Source organism: Garra rufa, chromosome 5 (assembly GCF_049309525.1).
Source record: "Garra rufa chromosome 5, GarRuf1.0, whole genome shotgun sequence".
Lineage (NCBI taxonomy): Eukaryota > Metazoa > Chordata > Actinopteri > Cypriniformes > Cyprinidae > Garra > Garra rufa.
This window is the reverse complement of record NC_133365.1, coordinates 12018206-12039720: the sequence shown is the minus strand read 5'-3', so window position 1 is coordinate 12039720 and position 21515 is coordinate 12018206. Positions and strand designations below refer to the sequence as shown.

Genomic DNA, 21515 nt, shown 5'->3' with positions numbered 1-21515 from the left:
CATACTATCCAAAACGCATTTATTTTCTCCACAATTTCTCAAAAAGCATTTAGTAGACCACTTGATGCCATTATCTGTACATGTTAACAGATGCAAACCCCTACAAATTAAACACCACAACACCAGGTCCATTTCGTGAATTTTATTTAACATTTTTTCAAACTTGTAATACATTATATGCTACATTCATAAAAAAAATGAACTCATTAGCAATTATTTTTTTCTTTTTTTTTTTTATCCTTCCAACAGCCTAGCATTAAACCCCACCACTAAAGCTGCTCACATAGCTTGTGAAAAGTTAATGAAATCACTATCGTGTATGGTTGTCACTGAAATTCACCCCCACCCACAGAATGTTAAGATCAAAGTTCTCAGAAATCATCCTTTCACAAACCAGAGCAAAACACAAGCAGCTACATGCTTTTCTCTATCAACAGAGGGGGTGGACAGAAGGAGAACAAGGCGAATAAAAAACAGGGGGAATGGGCATGAGAGAAGCGGAAAATAATAAACAAAAAGCACAGTCCTAAAAATGTGGAATTTTTTATTTTTTGTCTTTTGTACATGGCGGCCTGTATGAAGAGTGGCCTTTGAGGGTCAGCCACGTGATCACATTTATCCATAAAGATCATCATCGTTGTCCTCATTGAAGATGGCACCTCCGCCACCACTCGAAGAGCCCTGACTTGGTCCACTTCCTCCTTGGTTACTGGATGGGAATCTTTTACATAAAAAAAAAAAATAACATTTAGCACCTGAGTGACATCCTGACAATCTTATCCTATTACTTTAAGCCCTCGGAGCACATACTGTCATCTAAAAGCAAAAAAAACATCCTTCATAACAAAAGCTAGCACTAAACATGATTTAAGATCCCACCTGAAACTGCCAAAGCCTCTGCTTTGTTGCAGGGTCTGTGCGAACATCTCGTATTTGCGGATGTCGTTATCGCTGACGGATCGGCGGGCAAAGCGCATGGCTTCCTCGAAATGGTCCTTTCTAATCTCAGGCACTGGGTCATCCTCCTCCACCTCCTGAATATACAAGACAAATCAACCAACATGTTAGAAAATCCAAACTACCATGCCAGTTTTTAAAGCATCACCCCTTAGTATTCAGGATTGCACTTAAATAACTTTGTCCAAATGGTTGCTTCTCTAAACTTTTCACTGAAATCTCACCATTGCAGAAGGATTGGTCTGCCTCTCACGTTCCCGTCTGATCTCATTCTCAATGGACTCGCGGATTGCCAGTTTACAGGCTCTCTGACAGATCTCAGTCAAGTCGGCACCTGAAAAGCCATTGGTCATCTTGGCCAAGAAGTCCACGTCCACGTCCTATACAAAAAGGAATACATTAATATCCAATAGTAAGAAAAAAAAAAAAAAAAAAACATTTAAAGAAAACAAAAAACATCCACTTTTACCTTTGAGATTGGAGACTTCCTGAGGTTAGCTTTGAGAATGGCAATGCGAGACTTCTCATCAGGCAGTGGGATGTAGATAAGCTGGTCCAGTCGGCCAGGCCTGAGGATGGCAGGGTCAATGATGTCTGGTCTGTTGGTGGCCCCAATGATGAAGACGTTCTTCTTGCTGGACATACCGTCCATTTCTGTGAGAATCTGGTTAATGACTCTGTCAGCAGCACCGCCACCATCACCAACGTTTCCACCACGAGCCTTAGCAATGGAGTCCAACTCATCAAAGAACAGCACACAAGGAGCAGCTTGACGAGCCTGGAGGACGACAAAGAGACAGCAGAACCATTTTAAAAATGCATCCTTAATTTAGCTGAGGTCAAAAGTTCACATACACCTTGCTGAATGTGCAAAATGTTAATTTTAGCAAAATAAGAGAACATACAAATGTAATTCTTTTTTTTTTTTAGTACTGATCCGAATAAGATCTTTCACATAACATACATTTACATATAGAAAATAATTGATTTTTTTTTTTAAATGACCCTGTTCAACATGTTTTTTTGTTTTTTTTTTTGTTTAGAGATAGTTGTTCATGAGTCCCTTGTTTGTTCTGAAAGGTTAAACTGCCCACTGCTCTTCAGAAAAAATCCTTCTGGTTCCACAAATTTTTTGTTTTTCAGCATTTGTGTATTTGAACTCTTCCCAACAATGACTATGATTTGGAGATGCATCTTTTCACACTGAGGACAACTGAGGGACTGATATGCAACTATTACAAAAGGTTCACTGAAGGAGGAAGAATTATGCATTAAGAGCCAAGGGTGTAAACTTTTGAACAGAAAGATGTGTAGTTATTTCTTATTTTGCCTAAATATCTTATTTTTATTTAATTTAGTACTGCCCTTCAGAAGCTACTTACATGTTTCCCAGAAGTCAAAACATACCCTGATCCTCAAATTCTGCTTGTTCACTTCCAGAACAAAAATGTACAGACTAGAGGTCGACCGATATTGGTTTTTACCGATACCGATAGCTAGGTTGGACCACGCTGGCCGATACCGATTAATTAACCGATAGTTTTTGAAAATGGATATTGAAGGCCAACTAAAATAGTGCTCTACTATTTAAAAAAATAAATACTAAACCATACTTTGTAAATGAATAAAAATATTAATATTAATTATAAATTGATCATTAAAGTTATTTCATAGTTCATTAATGTTAACAAAATGAACTTCGAAATTTAACAATATATCAGTAAATGTTGAAATTAACACTCTAACAAGGAACAACACTTCTACAGCTTTCATCAATCTTAGTTGATGTTACAAATGGGCTCATTGTAAAGGGGTGGGAATCTTTAAATTTTAACATTTTTTTTATTATATAAGCAGGCTGCTTTTTAAAATAATTACTTATTTAAAATTAGTGTTCTTTAAGTGTCGGCAAGTTTACAGAAATAGTTTTTTTCTTTTTCGTTTGATTATTACAGATGAGATCAGACAGAGGCAGCTTTAACAGGCTGCATTCAAACGAATGCACAGATCTATTTCGATGTATCAGATGTTTTGTCCTGCTCTGAAAACATAACTGACTGTGTGTACATCAGTTTCGTATAAAAGTATTTGAAAATCCAAGTGCATTTAACTGCATCTGCAATCAAGCTTTTTAGGACGAACAAACACAAAGAGCAATTGAAAGTCTGTCAGTGCATCTAATAGTACTGCATTATAAACGGCAGAAATGAAGGCACATGTAAAGTCAAAAACTGCGATTGATAGCTCACACTGTCAAACAATACACTTAGCTCACTGTGGAAATTCTGTGCAATGAAGCCAGCCGCGTTTCTGGCGTGCACGCGTGCCATATGCGGGAAAAACACACGCTCATTGAAGAGAGGATTGAGGTGCGTCGGAGAATCTATTTTTCACCCACCCTTTAATGAACCTAACAAAAGTGCAGCGCTGTGTTGCGCGGACAACTTGCAGGTATCACACACACACAGGACGCGTTGTATAGTTCAAGCATAAATCTAAAACAGTTTATTTAATCACCAAACGGGCAAATGTTTACTTCAAGAATGATCAAAAAAGCGGCAAAGGTTAGTTTAAACATGAAACGGAAAGAGAAAGTGCGATCTATATTGCAGCCATTTCAGAAACAATTTCTTTTCTGTTTTACATTTATGTTAAAATATTATTTGTTTTTGTTTTGTTTCAGTTTAATATGTTAATTACGAAAGAAGTTTGTGTAATTTGTAAATGTCATAAAGGACGTGGTATGAATTGGACGGCAATAGGCCAGGAGAATTGGAGAGGGTCAGACACAATTTTTGACAACTTCGTACGTTTTTATTTGTGGAAAATCCCTTCTTTAACGAATTTCGTTTTGTATTATTTTTATCTTAATTTTTAATAGATATTTTTGTTGATCATTTTTTAAAATCAAATAGGAACAGGAAAATGGCATTGTGAAATAAAGTGCGTAACAAGATGCAAACTCACCATGCTTTAACGGCCTGAAGAAAAGGCTAAAACATAAATTATAGCTCTGTATTAAGCATACAGACTTAATTAGAGCTACAGAAATACAAATAGTTTGCTTAAATGCACAATACTCAATTTTCCAGCACAGGGTCAAGTCTTTATGAACGATGTAGGAAAGATGTGTAATGTAAAACTATGGCGCGCTGTGACTGATTTTGTCGGCTGAATGAACACAGTTTGCTTTCTCATGTCTTTACACCTGCAACTTTGCTGGCTAGGAATATAAACTGCTGGATATAAATCAATACAAATATATGGTAACAATCCTGGCATTAAACATTGGTCTAGGGCTTAACCTCTCATACTCAATGACAGCGGAGCGTGAGCCGCTTCAGCAAAGAACGCAACCCGGAAAAACTATCGGCAAGGATTTTTGCCGATAACCGATAGTTCGGCCAATCAACTATCGGTGCCGATTAATCGGCAAAACCGATACATCGGTCGACCTCTAGTACAGACAATTTACTCACCCCCTTGTCATCCAAGATATTCATGTCTTTTTTATCCTTAAATTGTAAATAATGTTTGAGGAAAACATTTTAGGAATTCTCTCCATAAAGTGGACTTCGATGGTGCCCAAAAGTTTAAACTTCCAAAAATAGCAGTTTAAATGTCACTTCAAATGGCTCTAAACTATCCCAGTCGAGGAGAAAGGGTCTTATCTAGCAAAATAATCACAATTTGCACTTAATTTTTTTTTTTTTTAGAAAATATCCGATTGTTTTGCAAGACAAGACCTTGCTTCCTTTGCTGGGATCTTTTCAAGCCCTTTGAAGCTGCACTGAAACTGCAATTTGGAAGTTCAAACTCGCGGGCACCACTGAAGCCCATTATATGGAGAGAAATCTTGAAACGTTTTCCTCCAAAAAAAAAAAAAAAAAAAAAAAAATCTGTCTTTACAACAGACAGACATGAACATCTTGTATGACAAGGGGGTGAGTAAATTCTGTATAAAAAAAAAATACAAAAAAAAGCATTGTTTTTCCTTTTCAAGCATCAGTAAATGTTAGAACCTTCTGTAATAGTTGCATATGATGATCTCAAAATCATACAATCATTGTTGGAAAGAGTTCAAATACACAAAAATGATGAAATACCAAAGAATTTGTGGTACCTGATGGATTTTTCTGAAGAACAACAAGCAGTTTAACTTCAGTTTCAATGTACACATTGAAAATTTAACAAACAGGACTAAGTCAGAAACTGAAATGACATACCTTGTCAAAGATCTCACGGACATTAGCCTCTGATTCTCCAAACCACATGGTGAGCAGCTCTGGGCCCTTAATTGAGATGAAGTTGGCCTGGCACTCATTGGCAATGGCCTTGGCCAGCAGGGTTTTACCACAACCTGGTGGTCCATAGAACAGCACACCCTTGGATGGGGTCATGCCAAACTTAAGGAATTTGTCTGGATGTTCCACTGGGTACTAAAAAGGACAGAAAATATTTTGGTAAGCATGTATCAAAAGGTTGTAGCTGTGAGAACATTTTGTCAGAACAAATTAGAACAAGGCTTGTGTGCTCAGTACCTGCACCAGCTCCTGCAACTCTCTCTTGACATCATCAAGGCCACCAATATCCTCCCAGGTGATGTTGGGCACCTCCACAACTGTCTCTCTCAGGGCAGATGGGTTGCTCTGGCTGAGGGCCCACTGTTAGGTAGAAGAGGGTGACAAATCAATAAATGTCAAGTTTCAAAATGCAATTTCCTCATGTTTTTAAGAGTAACAGATCAAGATCCTCACCCTGAAGTCATCCATTGTTACAGCCAGGGAGTTCATAACCTCTGCGTCGATGGTCTCATCCTCCAGATCAATCAGGTCCATTTTCTTTCTGATGGCTTGCAGGGCAGCCTCTGAGCAGAGGGCGGCCAGATCAGCACCCACATGGCCGTGGGTCTCATTTGCCACCTAAATGCAACCAAATGACAGAACAAAATTGAGACATGAAACGGCATTATTCTGTAGGGATGCATTTAAAATGTAAATCACTTGGCTTAAAATTCTGAGGGGGCAGAATTAAACGGGCATGATGCTTCTGCCAGTGCCTGATTAAGGAGACCCAGTTTAACTGAACATGAATCATCACTGAGAACATTCAGTGCTCAGAAACACACCTGCTCCAGATCAACATCATCTGCAAGCTTCATGTTCTTGGTGTGGATCTGAAGTATCTCAAGTCTTCCAGTAGCGTCTGGAATGCCAATGTCCACTTCTCTGTCAAAGCGGCCTGAAATCAAGAGAGTCATAACATCAACACAAGATGTTCCCTTCTAGGATGCACTGCTTATAACGTCAACTGGAAATGTCTTCAGAATAGACACTTGAGCAAAAGGGGTCTCACCAAATCGCCTGAGAGCTGGGTCAATGCTGTTGGGTCTGTTAGTGGCTGCCATGACAATGACATGAGCCCTCTGCTTCAGTCCGTCCATCAGAGTGAGCAGCTGAGACACAATGCGCCTCTCCACCTCACCATGAGTCTGAGAAAACATGAGAACTATTTAATGAAATAACCCTTAATTAGACATTCATACACATAGATCCCAGAGAAGATGTTACTGTAAAATAAAATGCAGCAGAGCTGATTTCTTATTAACATTTAATATTGAAATATTGAAAAATACTGGTGATCAGGTAAAGTGAATTCATATCTGAATTTGCATTTCCATTGCATTTATAAACTTAACAGAAACATGTGAGATAACGTGCAATTCTGTAAAAACATGGAAAAATAAATAAGCCCTAATAATACTTAGATAATAATAGCCTGATGATAATAATAAAAAAAATAAAATAACTGTCTTGACATCAAAGGCATAAGCCACAGGCAACATTTGACTATCGTCGATGCACGATACTACAGTCTATCAGCACAACTCTACTTGGTGTTTTATTGTTGTCTTTCACACTGTGGGATCGGGGGGAAATCAAGAATTTGTAACAATGTTTTGGCTGCAACAGCTCTTGCCAAAAAAGTGATTTTAAAAATTAATTTCACACATAAAACGTTACAAATTAAATGCTTTACTGATGGATAAATACAGAGTGGTTATTTATGCAAAGCAACTGCTACAATAGCTTCTGTAATGACTGAACAACACCCAGAAAACTTACCTTCTCTCTTTTTGGTGCAATAGCATCGAGCTCATCAATAAAGATGATGGCTGGTGCGTTCTTCTCTGCTTCCTCAAAAGCCTTGCGCAAATTGCTTTCAGATTCACCTGCCAGTTTACTCATGATCTCAGGGCCTAGGATCATTAAACATTTGTGTCAAGATCATTACGTCAATTTCAGAATGCGCTTAGTGTTTAAAAAAACATTAGTAGCAATTATGTGATGTAATCCGCACCATTGATGAGGAAGAAGAATGCTCCAGTTTCATTTGCCACAGCACGAGCGATGAGAGTCTTTCCAGTTCCAGGGGGTCCATACAGCAGAATGCCACGGGGAGGCTGAACAAACAAGAAATGATTTGAACCTCAGACTGCAAACTCACAACACTTTAATGTGTGGAAGTCTCAGAGCACAGGTAATTACCTTCACTCCAATTGCCTTGAAGAGAGCTGGGTGTCTCAGAGGCAGCTCCACCATTTCTTTGATTTGGGCAAGCTGTTTCCTTACCCCTCCAATGTCATCATAACCCACCTCATTCAGAGACTCTTCCTCATCCTGCAAACAGCCGTGCAGATACAATCAATCATACATCTACCCTTACCTCATATCATGACAAAATCTGAAACATTTGTCAATCTACTCACCTCTCTCTTGATGGGTTCACCCTCACAGTGGATCACTGTGTCTGGGGCCACAATACAGTACGGGCTGGGGTCAGTCTCCACCACTTTGAACTCCACAGCACGCATACCTCCTCTGACCAGGAAAATATCACCTACGGAAATAAAGCCAAACCAAATTTAATATCAAAACATTCAGGTGACAAATCAGAATTCATGCCAGTTCAATTTTACTTGAATCCACAGAAGTGCAAAAATGTACACTACCAGTCAAAAGATTTTTTTTTATTTTTTTTTTTTTTAAAGATGCATCTTCTGCTTACAAAGTTAAGTCAGTTTACTCAGCAAAAACAGTAAAATTATAAAATATTTTTACCATATAAAATAACTTTTCTATTTGAATAGTTTAGTTTTATATCTGTGATCAAAGCTACATTTTCAACATCATTTCTCCAGTGTCACATGATCCTTCAGAAATCATTCTAATATGCTTATTTGCCGTTCAAGAAAGAATTTTTCTGAATTCTTTGAATAGAAACATCAATTTGAATAAATCATATTTATAATGTTACATAAAATTTCTATTTCAGATGAGTGCTTTTCTTCTGAACTTTCTACTCAAGGAAACGTAAGAAAAAAATAAAATCTAGCTGTTTTCTACATCATATTAATAATAAATGTTTGAGAAGCAATTATAACGGGTTCTGAAGAATCACGTGAAAAAAATTCACCTTTAAAAATTATTTTAAAATTGTACTGTTTCTGCTGTACTTTGGATCAAATGCAATCTTACTGTTCAAAAACTTTTGACTATTAGTGTATAAGGAAAAACAGAACGGTTTATAAAATCAAATTATGTAGACAAATGTTTGGAGTTTTTTTTTGGAGTCATGCTTACCACGGTTGAATTAATTTGATCAAAAAATGGTAAAAACATATTACAGTAAAAAAACATTTCGAAATGCTACAATTTAAAATAACTTTGATTTTAATAAATTTAAAAATTTAGTTTAATCCTGTGATAAAGCTGAATCCATTCAGCATCCATTAATAAAATAAAAATAGAAATCATTTGTAACGATATAAAATTCTATTATCATTTGATCAGTTTAATGCATCTTTGCCAAATTAAAACTTTCCCCAAATCAAAACAAATGTATAAAACATAATTACTGACCCTAAACGTTTGCCTTAAAGTGAACAGAATAAAAGAACATCTTACAATCTTATTACTTTAATAAGAACAAATTTTTGAGATGGTTACCTTTACGGATTGGTCGGTAAGCCTCCAAGAAGTAAGGCTTAAGATAGACCTCGAACAGGTTGCCAGTGATGCCCTCCACTGTGTCATCGATTGGCAGAACGTGTATGCGCTTTCCATACTTCACATCTGGACATGGCTGAATACTGAAAACCATAAACAATCCATTTATTATTTATATTCAGAGATACATTTTAAAATAACGTGTATTTATAGCCCCATCAATCAGAATAACTTAAACTGCTGAAACAACACTCCCAGGATCTTTCGGTCAGCATATATAAAAGAAAGCTTAAACAAAAAACACTCACCTAATGACATCTCCAAGGCGCACCCTGAGGTTGTTGCGGACCACCCTGTTCATGCGAACTTTTTCATCAGAGCAGGTGTCATCAGATAGGACGATGCAAACAGTCTCCCTCCTCTTCTTGCCCTTCAACAGAACTGTGTCTCCCCTAAAGAGCTGGAGCTCATCCATCTTTGCCTGAAACAGCAGAGAAAATGAGATGGGCACATGAAGACTTCATACCAGTGAAAAGAGGAGGATATCATTTTATACATTTAAAATTTAACAGAAGATAGTACCTGAGAGAGAGACACCACGCTGTTGTCTTCATTGATGGATTCATCAACAATCAACCTATTTGGCCTGTTCTTCTGCTTCAGAATGGCAGTGGAAAGATCATCATTTTTGGATCTGTGTAGAAATAAAGATTTTAAAGCAGTGGCAAAGAATCACTCATTGTCCAATACAATATTCAGATAACCCCCTACACTGGCTACAACGTTTCCTCTGGTATTCCTAGTGTAATTTTGCCAGAATTGATGCAAACTGACTACTGTCCCACAACTAAAAATTACATTTAAAAAGCATTTAAGTATTCGAATCTTAGATGTTTATTAAGACCTTCTATCATCTACTGAAACCCACAATAATATTTAAAACATCAGTAAGCTAAATGTGTGTACATATATATATATAAATAAAAGTCATCATTTATTGGGTATTCTCAATTGGGAGGTGGCTGTCCCGAACCCTGACCCCTAAATTTCAACTTATGCAAACGAAATGAAATATTTTTTTTCCATTGTAGTTTATAAAAGCATTTTTTTGGTGAAGATTGTTGTTTAATATTTTCTTTGTAAATTATGAAATTATTTAAAAAATGAATTTATGTCACTACCAAAACAGTGTTTTAGTCTACTGGCTGAGACTGATTTTAACTACATCCCTACATTTATGACCATAGGAAATATTAATGGGTCTCTTTCTCTCATAGCCACATGCTGAGTAGACATTTTGAGGTAAATGTGTTCAAAAGTATGACAAATGTGTGTAACTAGAGAAAGTACCTACTGAACACCTTTTTTTCTGCAATTAAGCACACTTTAACATTTAGGTTTTATATGGTACCACTGTTCTGAACTATGATAGCTAACCATGTACTGATTAGAATCTTTGATCTAGGTTCAACAGCATCTAAAATTGTCACTACCAAAACATCTGGAGGCATTTCAGTAGTGACATCTCACCATGAGGATTTAATTTCCCTTTGGGATTAATAAAGTTCAACTAATCTAATCTTTGTTTTTTGGGTGTTATCCCACGACCGAAACATGTCATCATTGGAAAACGATGTTTTTCCAGACATTTCCAACTCTGGCTTTGGACAAATACTGTAAAATGGCTTAATTATGACAATGCTGCTGGTTCACAAATGCTTATAAAAAAAAAAAATAAAAAACAGGGAGTGCTAAATCTTCCATAAAAACATTAGCTATTGAAAGGGAAATCTGATCTCAGCTTACTCTATAACTAAGGTTTTCAGCCTTCAAATTGATTTTTTTTAATTAAATAATTTGAAATAATCCAGTGCCCCACTGAAAGTTTGCTGAGGCCCTTCTGTGAAACAAAGGACCCTCAGGATGACAACCTGAGTCACAATTCACTTTAATGATGTTTACAAAAAATATATACACACAAACATGTATAGTAACTAAGATTGTTATTGAACAAACTTTGACTTGTGCCCCAAAAAACATTTTCAAAGGTTTGGAATTAAATTAATGCGATTAAAGACAACTCTCACTGTCAGGTGAATTAGCCCTATAACATCGTTGGACAGTTTTCAGGTGGTTACCAGAGACAGATAGTTGCTATTTTAGGTATTTCAGTATCACTTAAGACGAAAGTGAAAGATTGATACGTTTTATATATCTAGTAGTAGTTTCATATAGAAAGAAAAGAAACATTACATATCCTATCTGCTCCGAGAGGATTACGTGATGGAGTCGATGGATAAGTGCATTTCTGCTCGTTTGTCAAGCTCAGGTTACTCTAGAGCTTTCCACAAAACACTAGACTAAAAGCCGTAATGATCCACTAGATTTAGGCCAGGATGCAGCCGTGAGCAAGGCCTTGGTGTGGTTGATCCCGCATAACACAACAATTTAAGCTTTACACCGTTTATAGGGTTTTCCTTAAAAGACAATAGACAAAAGAATCTAAAACGGTTATTAGACAGACGTGAATAGGCTGCGGCCAGCGCGTGCGTGTGTGTGAGCAAGCTAACAACATCCTCATAGCTAACAGACAACATACGTTAACTCTTTACACACTACTGAACTGTACGATTAATTAAATAGTTAAACCTCTCACACAAGTGTTATTTGTTATTTAAACATATATTGTTCAGATGGATGGATGTATGGTTTATATTCCTCTCAGAGTGGCTGATGTGAGAGCTAGCAGTTGTTAGCCATCTCCAAGTGGCCAATGACACAGCAAATGCTGCTGTGACATGTGAAGCTCAAACTGCTGAAAACAAGTATTTCAGGGGTTGTAAAATCTCTTGAGTTTGGTATAACGAGTATCTCACGTTTTAACCTCACATCCTCTCAATCGTTTTGGGTTTGATGGGCGAAATACCCAGATCACGGGATTTAAAAGATCATCACTTGATGCTAACGTTATATGCTTTTACACAAAGCCAGTTTGACGCTTTAGCTCGCTTTGTTGCATATCATTTACATTTTCACTGCTATAGAGAAATAAAGGTGATTATATTTCTGAAGCGTTATGCGGGCTGTTTAGGATTGTTGTGCGTGTTTATCCGAGCAGTCGCCGGTGATGCCGGTGGGCCGAAAGCCTCCATCATTTGCGGAGATGACTCAGTCCGGTTAGCTTAAATGCTAAACACAGCTAATAGTCGCATTTAAACTCCCGCAAAAGTATTAATGAGTGATGAGACGGTTAGTATCAGTTTAGGATGTAATTATATCAAATTACGTGTGAACTCGGACGAGAGACCTGTGGCTTTTAAATTCGCACTTTTCATTGATCAGCGTTTATGATGCGTTCGTATTTTAGCTTTAATGCTAACTGGCACTCGGCAAAAAACAAAACAGCAACGACCTCACTAAATATCACATCACTAAAATTGTACTTACTCTCCACCCGAAGCCATATTGCTTCTCCCGAAAAAAGATATAAATAGCTGATGAAAATGAGTAGCTCTCTTGAGTGACCGATTCCCCAACCTTCACACTAGCTTTTTACCTCTGCACTGGATTAGCTTGCTAACATAAACTCTGCGGGGAAAAGTTTCCTCGCCCATTGAATGGCGAGCCAATCAGAGCACGCGTTGTGATTTCTTGCGCTGACGGATTGGCCAATCGCGGACCAAGCGTGGTAAAGCGCAAACATCATTGGTCCGGGTGGCTGTTACTGTTAATTTGTGATTGGTTTATTTTCTGCTGCGTTGTGAATTGTCTCTTTTGGATTGGCTCAGGACGCTCTTATTAAACTGTTGCTCAGCTGAGTCGAAGTGTCAAAATGCCACCAGCAAGTCTATTGCCAAATAGGCCACGTTTCCCAACAAGTTAGGCAATCTTAAAAAGACACTAAACGCCAAATGTACGTATTCGAGAACATGCTGTGTAACGTTAATCATTTAAATGAGCTGTGAGGCAGAGCAATGTGGCAAATGCATATTTATTACTGGTATAATATAATGTATTACAGGTGCTGTGTAACTCTGTTGGGTTGAAATAAGAGCCAAGTTATATAATAGTTTTAATCTGAATGTTTTTTAAGAGCTTATTCATTTCAAATCCTTTTCATTGTAAACACTATTTATTTGTCAAGATCATATATAAAATGGTTTCATGTGTTTTTCAAAAACAAGATGCTAATCAGAAAAATTGGCAAGCATAAGATACCAGTCTGAATGCATTCTCTTGAGCCCACAAAGCATTCATCCTGATGAGTGGAATGCTACATGGTTACATCTGAAAAGGAAATTAGACAACACAACCTGTCTTTTCTGTTTGTAGTTCTAGTTAGAGTGCAATTTAGTAAAATTTAATAGAGGGCATCCTTTCTGACATTTCTCATGTCGTTTTGACTTGAACGTATTCTTCCATCTTCTTCTTCAAGTCACTGAAGTCAAAAGCTGTGTCATCTGGCCATAGTTGCAAATACAGTGGTAGGTTTCTGAAACACAAGTTACAAGATTACTGAACATTTATCATAGCAGTTACAATCTTTTCAATTCCAATGATGAATTGAAAAGAGCACACTACCAGTCAGAAGTAAGATTTTTTTATGTTTTTTAAAGAAGTCTTCTGCTCACCAAGCCTGCATTTATTTGATCCAAAGCACAGCAAAAACAGTACAATTTTGAAATATTTTTACTATTTAAACAACTGCTGTCTATTTGAATTTATTTTAAAATGTAATTTATTCCTGTGATACACAGCTGTATTTCCAGCATCATTACTCCTGTCTTCAGTGTCACATCATTCTAATATGCTAATTTGCTGTTCAAGAAAAAAATATTATTATTATTATTATTATCAATATTTAAAACAGTTGAGTAATTTTTTTCAGGATTCTTTGATTAATAGAAAGATCCATATATCAGCATTTATCTGAAATAAATTTTTGTTGGGAAAGAAATTTTAGAAATTAATACTTTTAATTAGCAAGGATGCTTTAAATTGATCATAAATGATGATAAAGACATTAATAATGTTACAAAAGATCTCCATTTCAGATAAATGCTGTTCTTCTGAACTTTCTATTCATCACAGAAACTGGAAAAAAATTCTACTCAGCCTAATAATAATAATAAATGTATTTTGTGCAGCAAATCAGAATGATTTCTGAAGGATCATGTGACTGGAGTAATGATGTTAAAAATTCTGCTTTGAAATCCGATACAATATATTCAAATAGAAAACAGTTTTTATAAATAGTAAAAATTGTACTGTTTTTGCTGTACTTTGGATCAAATAAATGCAGGCTTGTTGAGCAGAAGATACTTCTTTAAAAGACATTACAAATTTTACTGTTCAAAAACTTTTGACTGGTAGTGCATATTATCACACAAGTGAACAATATTGACTTGTCCAATAGCTTACACTGACTTAGGTGCATCTGAAGTATTATGAGCTTCCCTCCAGTATGCTGATGCTTCCTCTCTACGATCAAGCCTCCACAAGACCTCAGTCAGCCACATCCTAATATTCTTACAACCTAGTGAAATTAAATTCCACATGTAAATTTGAGATGGATAGTGCAATGTATCAGACTAACCACAACTAACAAGTCACTCAAATTCACTATAATAACATCATATCAGGTGAATACCTGGTGTCATCTGGAGACTCAGATGAAGATCTCTCAGGGCTTCCTTCAATTGACCTCTTTCAAGAAAGCAGAGCCCTCTGCCAGCTAGTGCTTGCCCTTTTGCTGCTTCCAAAGTCCCCATTCTTTCAACCATGGCTTCAGTGTTTCCAAGATGTTTTTGTTTCCAGTCTAAAAGTGGTACATAAAGCAAATGCACTACATTAGACATTGCCCCAGTAAGCTAAAAAGAGGAAAATAGCATACTTCATCCCTTGAAAGTAGATCTGTTATTAATAGATACCCCATGAAGGCCTCAAGATAAAAATATTTGTGTATAGCTAAATATATCTGTAAGTCTGCTTTTCCAAGGATCTACTTCACAAACAAAAACGGATATGATTAATAAGAACACAGTCTTGAGAGAGATTACTTACCTTTCTGTTTGATAAACACCTTCACCAGATGATTAATCGCTCTGAAAGGAAAGAACGAGAACATAAACTATTTGACACATTTCATAAAACATGCCATCACACCTAGGTACTAAATGAAACAGGCACTGATAGTGCACCTTGTGAAATTTGTAATAGCTTCTTTGGTGTCCTTCAGTTTCCGGTGGGCTTGTGCTTGAAGGAGATGAGCGGCACCAGCCCATAACACAAAGTCCACATTTTCAAGAACAACTTCAGAGTCAGCTACATTTTGTTTGTCTTCAGCATCAAGCAACAGTCTCTCAGGGATAAAGTCCAAAGTACTGGTAATGACCTCCTCACAGACCACAAGAGCATCATTATAACGTTTAGCTTTTAATAAAGCAAATCCTGCTTCAAGGTAGACCACTGGGATTCTGGGAAAAGACATGCCATCCCCTGTGAGTATCTGGAACACAGACAGGTCATTCTGAATCAGTTATATTGCTTTATAAGCACCATTTCTAAATGCAAGGGGGAAAAATGACAGTCCTTACAAGATCTTTGCCATCTGACTGCAGTGATGCCAACAGATCAAGATAGTACTCAACACCATCTGAAATACTGATTGCCACATAAGGTATTTATTTTGTTTAGATGTACAAGTTTTCAAGATTTGATTAAAATGCTGATTGATACTGTATTCAAATTTAATATATGATTCAAGCATTTGTCATCGTTGTGGAATCACTTGCCTGCCATTGAATACACAAGTGTGAGCCAAAGAGTGCAGAATCAGACAGGGGGAAGGGATTCTGCTAATGAAGGTCATCTGTTCACCGCCAAGCAGCGTGGCTGGACACACCAGTGAAGCACTAGATGAACTTTTATCAGACTGCAGTTGGACTGCCTGTAAACAAAGCATAAGAAAAGCATTAGTTAACAAACACATTTAAAAATAACATACAGGAAATATATTCATTGGAAAATTACAAAAGAATGTGAAACATTCATTTGCCGTAAATTGGGTGATGTCCTATAAAAGTCCTATAAAATCATCACAATAATCCACAAGTAATTCACACGACTATGGTTGATTAATTTATATCTTGTGAAGAGAAAAGGCGGGTGTTTACAAGAAAAAGATTCATTATTAAGGCATTTTAACTTTAAACTGTTACTTTGGGCCAAAATACCAGTCCATAATTCATAACATTTCCTCCAGAAATGAAGTCCACCCACTGTTGTCCTCTCACATCAAAATCCACTTACATGATACTTACATGTTTGCCAGAAGACAAAATAATTTAATTTATCCTGATCTTCAAATTCAATAACTTTTCACCAAGCGGCAACCTCCCGGTTTCGCTATTGAAACCAACACGGAAGTGACTTAAACTGCAATTCAACGACTGGCCACTAGAGACTGGCTGCAGAAGAGAGTCAATCCCATTGACTCCCCATGTTAAAAAACCCAACTTTACAGCAGAAAAAAGTATGTCTACAGCCTGGTTCAAAAATTGGTTTTGGTCTATATTGCTAGTTTTGCCCTTCATGTCAACTGTGAGGGGGGTGAATTTTTTTTATAACTCATCCGTTTAAGTTATATTAAGACTTAAAGTTCTGCATAATTAAGGGCGTGGCCACTTGAGTGACGGGGGGATTGCCGCTGCTGTCACCACTGTCACGCTAGGCGGGCGTGGTTTCAGCAACCAGCTCCACCCACGCCCCGCCTTTTTGGCCATTTTCGATTATCCGGGAGTGACGCGCGGTGACGCGATTCCAGAATGGCGACGGCAGACTCCCGCCCACTATAGGCTTCAAAATCGCTCTTCAGAATCCTACGGGTGACGTCACGGACACTATGTCCATATTTTTTACAGTCTATGCTTTTCACCCCTGACTCTTATTGCATTGTGTTTCCTTCTGGAGCATCAGTGAACGTTTGAACCTTCTGTAATAGTCTGTCAACAGTCATTGTCACAAAAAGATGAAAAACTAAAGAATTTGTGGGACCTGAAGGCTTTTTCTAAAGAGCAGTGGGCAGTTTAACTGTTCAGGACAAACAAGGATCTCATGAACTATCACTAAACAAAAACAAATCAGCTGTGATTCATTCATGTAACTACACAGTATTATGAATCAAGCACCTGGAAACTTTTGAACAGGGTGATTTTTATAAATTCAACTATTATTTTCTCATGTGGACTATATGTAAATATCTTTTATGTGAAACATTTTATTCAGGTCAGTACTAAATAAAAAATAACATGCATTTTGTATGATCCCTCCTATTTTGGTAAAATAATTAACATTTTGCAGATTCTGCAAGGTGTATGTAAACTTTTGACCTCAACTGTATGTTTGGAACAGCTCTGGACTTATAAATGGTAACTAATTCAGATGAGACTTTTTCACTGGGGAATGCAATAGTATGGATAAAGGACTTGCATTTAAGCTGGAAGCAACGGTTTGAAGTTAAAAATGTCTTAATGATGAATTTGTTTATTACAATTTTCACAAGATGCTAATTAATGGACTGGAACTACTGTGATGTTTTTATCAGCTGTTAGACCTCATTCTGATGGCACCCTTTAACAGCAGAGGTGCAAATGATGTAATGCTAAAATCTGCTCTGATGAAGAAACTCATCCGACACTTAAGGTGAGCAAATTTTCAGGAAAAACTGAAATTTGGGTGCACTTTAATGAATGTATGCAAATGCACTTTTTAAACATGCTGTAAAGCACAAGGTACACTGCAGAAAATAAAAAATTGTTATTGAAAATAAATAAATTAATCAATAAATGACTGTACTTACTGAATAAAGAAGATGCAAGGCCTCCATTTCTGCCTTTGGATTGCCAAGCTGTCTGAACACCAGAGCACTTTGATAAAGTGCACTATGGCAAGCGCAATCCACCTCCACAGCCATCCTATAAAAGTGGAGAGCACAATGGGGCTGGCCCTGCAGAAACATAAGGAACAAAGCCACTGAGAGTGATTGAACTTCTTACATACCACACACGAATCAGTTAATCTAATGCAACAAACACACTTAATTAAATTGATCAAATATAAACAGGACTTTCTTCAGGAACTGTTGATTCAAGATTTTGTCTATTTAGGTCTATTTAGTTCAGGGTTCATTGGATGGGAACTGTAGAACAGAGCTTCTTACCAGCTTAGCAAAACTCTGGCCTGTAAGGCTGTGGATCTGTGCCAAGAGACTCCTGGGACTTGAGAGGCCTTTAGCCTCCTGAAAAGCTTCAAGGGCCTCAGAATATTTTTCCATCTTCATCTGCTCCACCCCTAAACCAGCAAACCAATTTTTACGATTAATGGCAGTTCTGCTATTTATTGTTTTAAATGGCAAAGAAACAAGATCTGTATTGCTTTTTACTTTAATACAGTGTTTTATCATTTAACAACTCTTATGTAAGAAGCATTTCTTGTGATATTAATATATGGACCTACATAATGTAAAAATATTTACATAAACATTTGATCAAATTGTCTACATCTTAGTTTAGCCATTTTGTACCTTGACATACTACAGTACAGATGTGCAAAAGATCCTTGAGGTCCTTTGCTGCCATGGCAACCATTAGCGAGGAGTCTTCTTCCATGCTCAAAGCAAGGTTTCGGGTTTCTGTCTGTAGATTCACAGGTGCTAAATTCTCCCTCTGAGAGGAAATGAGACTGACGGCAGTCAAATATACGTCATAAAAAACAACAGTATTACATGAACAATATAAACCAATCTTTGGTCACATTACTAACCCAATTTCATGTTGACATCTGATTTGTTTAACTCCAAAATACTGTGACATTATTGTTTGCAAGCGGTCAATCTATCTCAAGTGGCCCAATAGAGGTGAATTTACTAATTAGTGATTACCTCTGTTATGTTATTTTATGTCATTTTTACTTTATTTGGTGTAACCACAGCAGAACTTTTCAGGTTTGAGACCTGACTTAATTGTCTTTAAATGGAGGCAAAAAGATAAGCATTGCCCTTACTTTCATTTTGACTGGTGGGGACTTAATAGGAGTGCAAAATTATACAGTCAAACCAAAAATTATTCAGACACTAGCTATAATTTTTGATATTTTTACTAGTGGGTGCAGGACACTATAGTTCATTTATGTAAGTGAGGATGGCAAAATAAAGTGAACTGTGGCATATTATACCCAAAAATTCTTCATACAGTGGACTACCAGTAAAACTGATACAAATTTGGAATCAAATATTATTCAGACACTTTAATCTGACCATATTTTGCTTAAATGTTTTTCTTTAATTTAACCTTTTCACATCACAGACTGAACAAAAACAAGCATTGCTTGGAAACTGGTCAACAAAGTCTTGATAGTTGTGTAAATGATGTCATACTAACAGTTGTCTGAATTTTTGGTTAAGTATAATTCATTACATACCTTTCTATCAAAGTTATCTGACATTATCAAGATTTTTTTGACAGTTTAACTCAATCCAACGCTCTCCATTGACTTTGCATTGCAGGAAGCTGACATCTTGTCATTTCTGACTTACAACAAAAAACAGAACAATGTCTAAAAGCTGCTATGTGACAAGGTGTACAGTAAACAAGCTAAATAAAACACAACTATGTTTTTATAAGCTGTCGACCCCAAAAAAAACAAGTGTTTAAGGACATAGATAGTTGTAGATGTCAGGTTATTTTACGTTGGGCCGTTCAGCTGGATCATTTCTCCAACAAAAGGAAAGTAAGGAAAATGAGCACTGATATAGACCAATAAAATTTAGTTTCTCAATATATCTCCTCCTTTCAGGGTGGTGAAATAATCCTTTGACATGGTTAAAAATAATAAATGTTTACTGTTGCCTTTAAATTTCCCTCCAGCGGGCGTAGTTCTCAGCTCTACTTTTTAATCTTTAAACGCTTGTTTTTTAGGTCGACAGCTTGTCGTGTTTTTTTTTAGCTTTTTAACTCTACACCTTGTCACATAGCAGTTTTTAGACATTGTTCTGATTTTTGTTATAAATCAGAAATGGCAGCATCCCGCAATACAAAGTCAATGGAGAGCGTTGGATTGTTTTTCCCCCGGCGGGTGTGGTTTTCAGATTATGACGTGTGTCACTCTGTCTCTATAGCAAATAAACTGTGATAATGTGAGAAATGGTAAAGGTGTCTAAACCAATTTCAGGTTTGACTTTACAGACACAATTCCTCAATAGCAGCATTGTTCTGTCAAAAAGTACTTCTCATCCAGAGGGCTGGGAAACATTAGGAGCCTTCGGAAAACTTCCAAGGGAGACCTAATAATTCTTAAAATTATTTTGATAAAAATTACAAAAATAATACCTTGCGATTAGTTTGCGTCAGAAGAGTAAGAACCCTCTCTAACTGACACTGCATGAGCCACAGCATCCACTGGATCAGCAGAAGCTTGTGGACATATGGCACATAGACTGAGGTGCCAAAAGTCTGTAGAACAGCCTCCCACAATTGAACCGGATCAGAAGAGGAAACCTGAGATCCAGCAGCCTCTAAAGCTACAGAAAAACAGAAAGGCAGAGGAAAGATAAAACTCGTATAAAATACTGCATATATTTATAATATTAAAATTGAATTATAACACAAAGTTATTTACCTCTTAATAAACTATTGGTGAGACTTTCCTCTATTTCACTTGAGCTGGAGAAACTCAACGAGAATAAAAACGTATTATATGAAACCGTCATTTCAAGTTTAAGTCGTTCAGTAGCTGCTGGTATTCCTGTGTAAACAAAATAAGGTTATGAGTCTCTAATATCGCTTTACTAAGCCATTAAAAGTAACATGAAAATACCTTGAATTTTCTGCAGCAGTTTAAGGCTTTCCGAACAGCATCGCTTCCGAACATTCTGATTTGATTCAAGGCCTCGTTCATTTTGCTGAAACAGTAACACATGAGTATTTCTGCGAACGGATTAACATTACTGTAAACGACAAAATATTAATTTCAGCAACACAACAGTACCTTCCAAGTTAAAATTATGTTGTTATTCTCCTCACTCCACCTATCAACTAAACAGGGAACGAAAGACATGACAAAGACTGGAAACAGAGGCAGTCAAATGGTAACGTTACCTAACATTTCATAGCTACTGTAAAAAGCCACGGACAATTCTGATTTCTGTATCAGCTCTCTGACAGATCCTTCCTCTGATTCGAACTTTCCCTCCACAGTCTAAACAAATGACTAGCGATACAGCGTCCTCTGCTGCTCGGGATGCATGAAAAATGTTCATGGTGACATGAGAATATATATATTTTTTACTAATACTTAAAATATTGGAGAAAACAGGGTATAAAATTACATTTACCAAGAAATTAAATGTCATGTTTAATTAAAGAACTCATCATGTTTAGTTTTAGCCAGTCACAGCATAAACTAAGCTGAGAGGATAACTGGTGTGCACCTGCCCAACCTTCAGGATTTGTGCATTTCCAGAATGAAGAAACGGACAGGTAGCATCATAAG

General features: G+C 36.9%; 2 protein-coding genes across 2 annotated transcripts; both read right to left on the bottom strand.

The window, feature by feature from the left end:
• Positions 1–127: 127 nt before the first annotated feature.
• Positions 128–12561, bottom strand: vcp (valosin containing protein). The gene is made up of 17 exons (XM_073839454.1): positions 12414–12561; positions 9549–9660; positions 9275–9447; positions 8967–9109; positions 7727–7857; positions 7506–7637; positions 7318–7420; positions 7083–7216; positions 6313–6448; positions 6086–6198; positions 5715–5879; positions 5499–5621; positions 5184–5396; positions 1427–1735; positions 1182–1337; positions 880–1034; positions 128–721 (listed from the first exon to the last, which is right to left on the bottom strand). Exons 1-17 carry the CDS (start codon positions 12428–12430, stop codon positions 616–618), a joined length of 2421 nt encoding a protein of 806 aa, XP_073695555.1. The 5' UTR covers positions 12431–12561; the 3' UTR covers positions 128–615.
• A 378-nt stretch (positions 12562–12939) lies between these two features.
• On the bottom strand, positions 12940–21164 carry fancg (FA complementation group G). The gene is made up of 14 exons (XM_073841330.1): positions 21012–21164; positions 20841–20925; positions 20643–20768; positions 20354–20544; positions 18550–18691; positions 18187–18317; positions 17827–17973; positions 15761–15915; positions 15563–15629; positions 15167–15474; positions 15030–15070; positions 14617–14784; positions 14388–14502; positions 12940–13458 (listed from the first exon to the last, which is right to left on the bottom strand). Exons 1-14 carry the CDS (start codon positions 21078–21080, stop codon positions 13356–13358), a joined length of 1848 nt encoding a protein of 615 aa, XP_073697431.1. The 5' UTR covers positions 21081–21164; the 3' UTR covers positions 12940–13355.
• Between the last annotated feature and the right edge of the window lie 351 nt (positions 21165–21515).

Bases quoted from the DNA above. Each gene is read 5' to 3' on its own strand.
- fancg (XM_073841330.1), bottom strand. From the start codon at position 21,080: ATGTCTTTCGTTCCCTGTTTAGTTGATAGGTGGAGTGAGGAGAATAAC. The intron at 20,926-21,011 runs GTACTGTTGTGT...TTACTGTTTCAG, and splicing joins ACATAATTTTAACTTGGAAG to CAAAATGAACGAGGCCTTGA. The intron at 17,974-18,186 runs GTAAGAAGCTCT...ATGTTTCTGCAG, and splicing joins GCCAGAGTTTTGCTAAGCTG to GGCCAGCCCCATTGTGCTCT.
- vcp (XM_073839454.1), bottom strand. The intron at 9,110-9,274 runs GTGAGTGTTTTT...TATGGTTTTCAG, and splicing joins CGCCTTGGAGATGTCATTAG to TATTCAGCCATGTCCAGATG. The intron at 5,622-5,714 runs GTGAGGATCTTG...TCTACCTAACAG, and splicing joins TAACAATGGATGACTTCAGG to TGGGCCCTCAGCCAGAGCAA.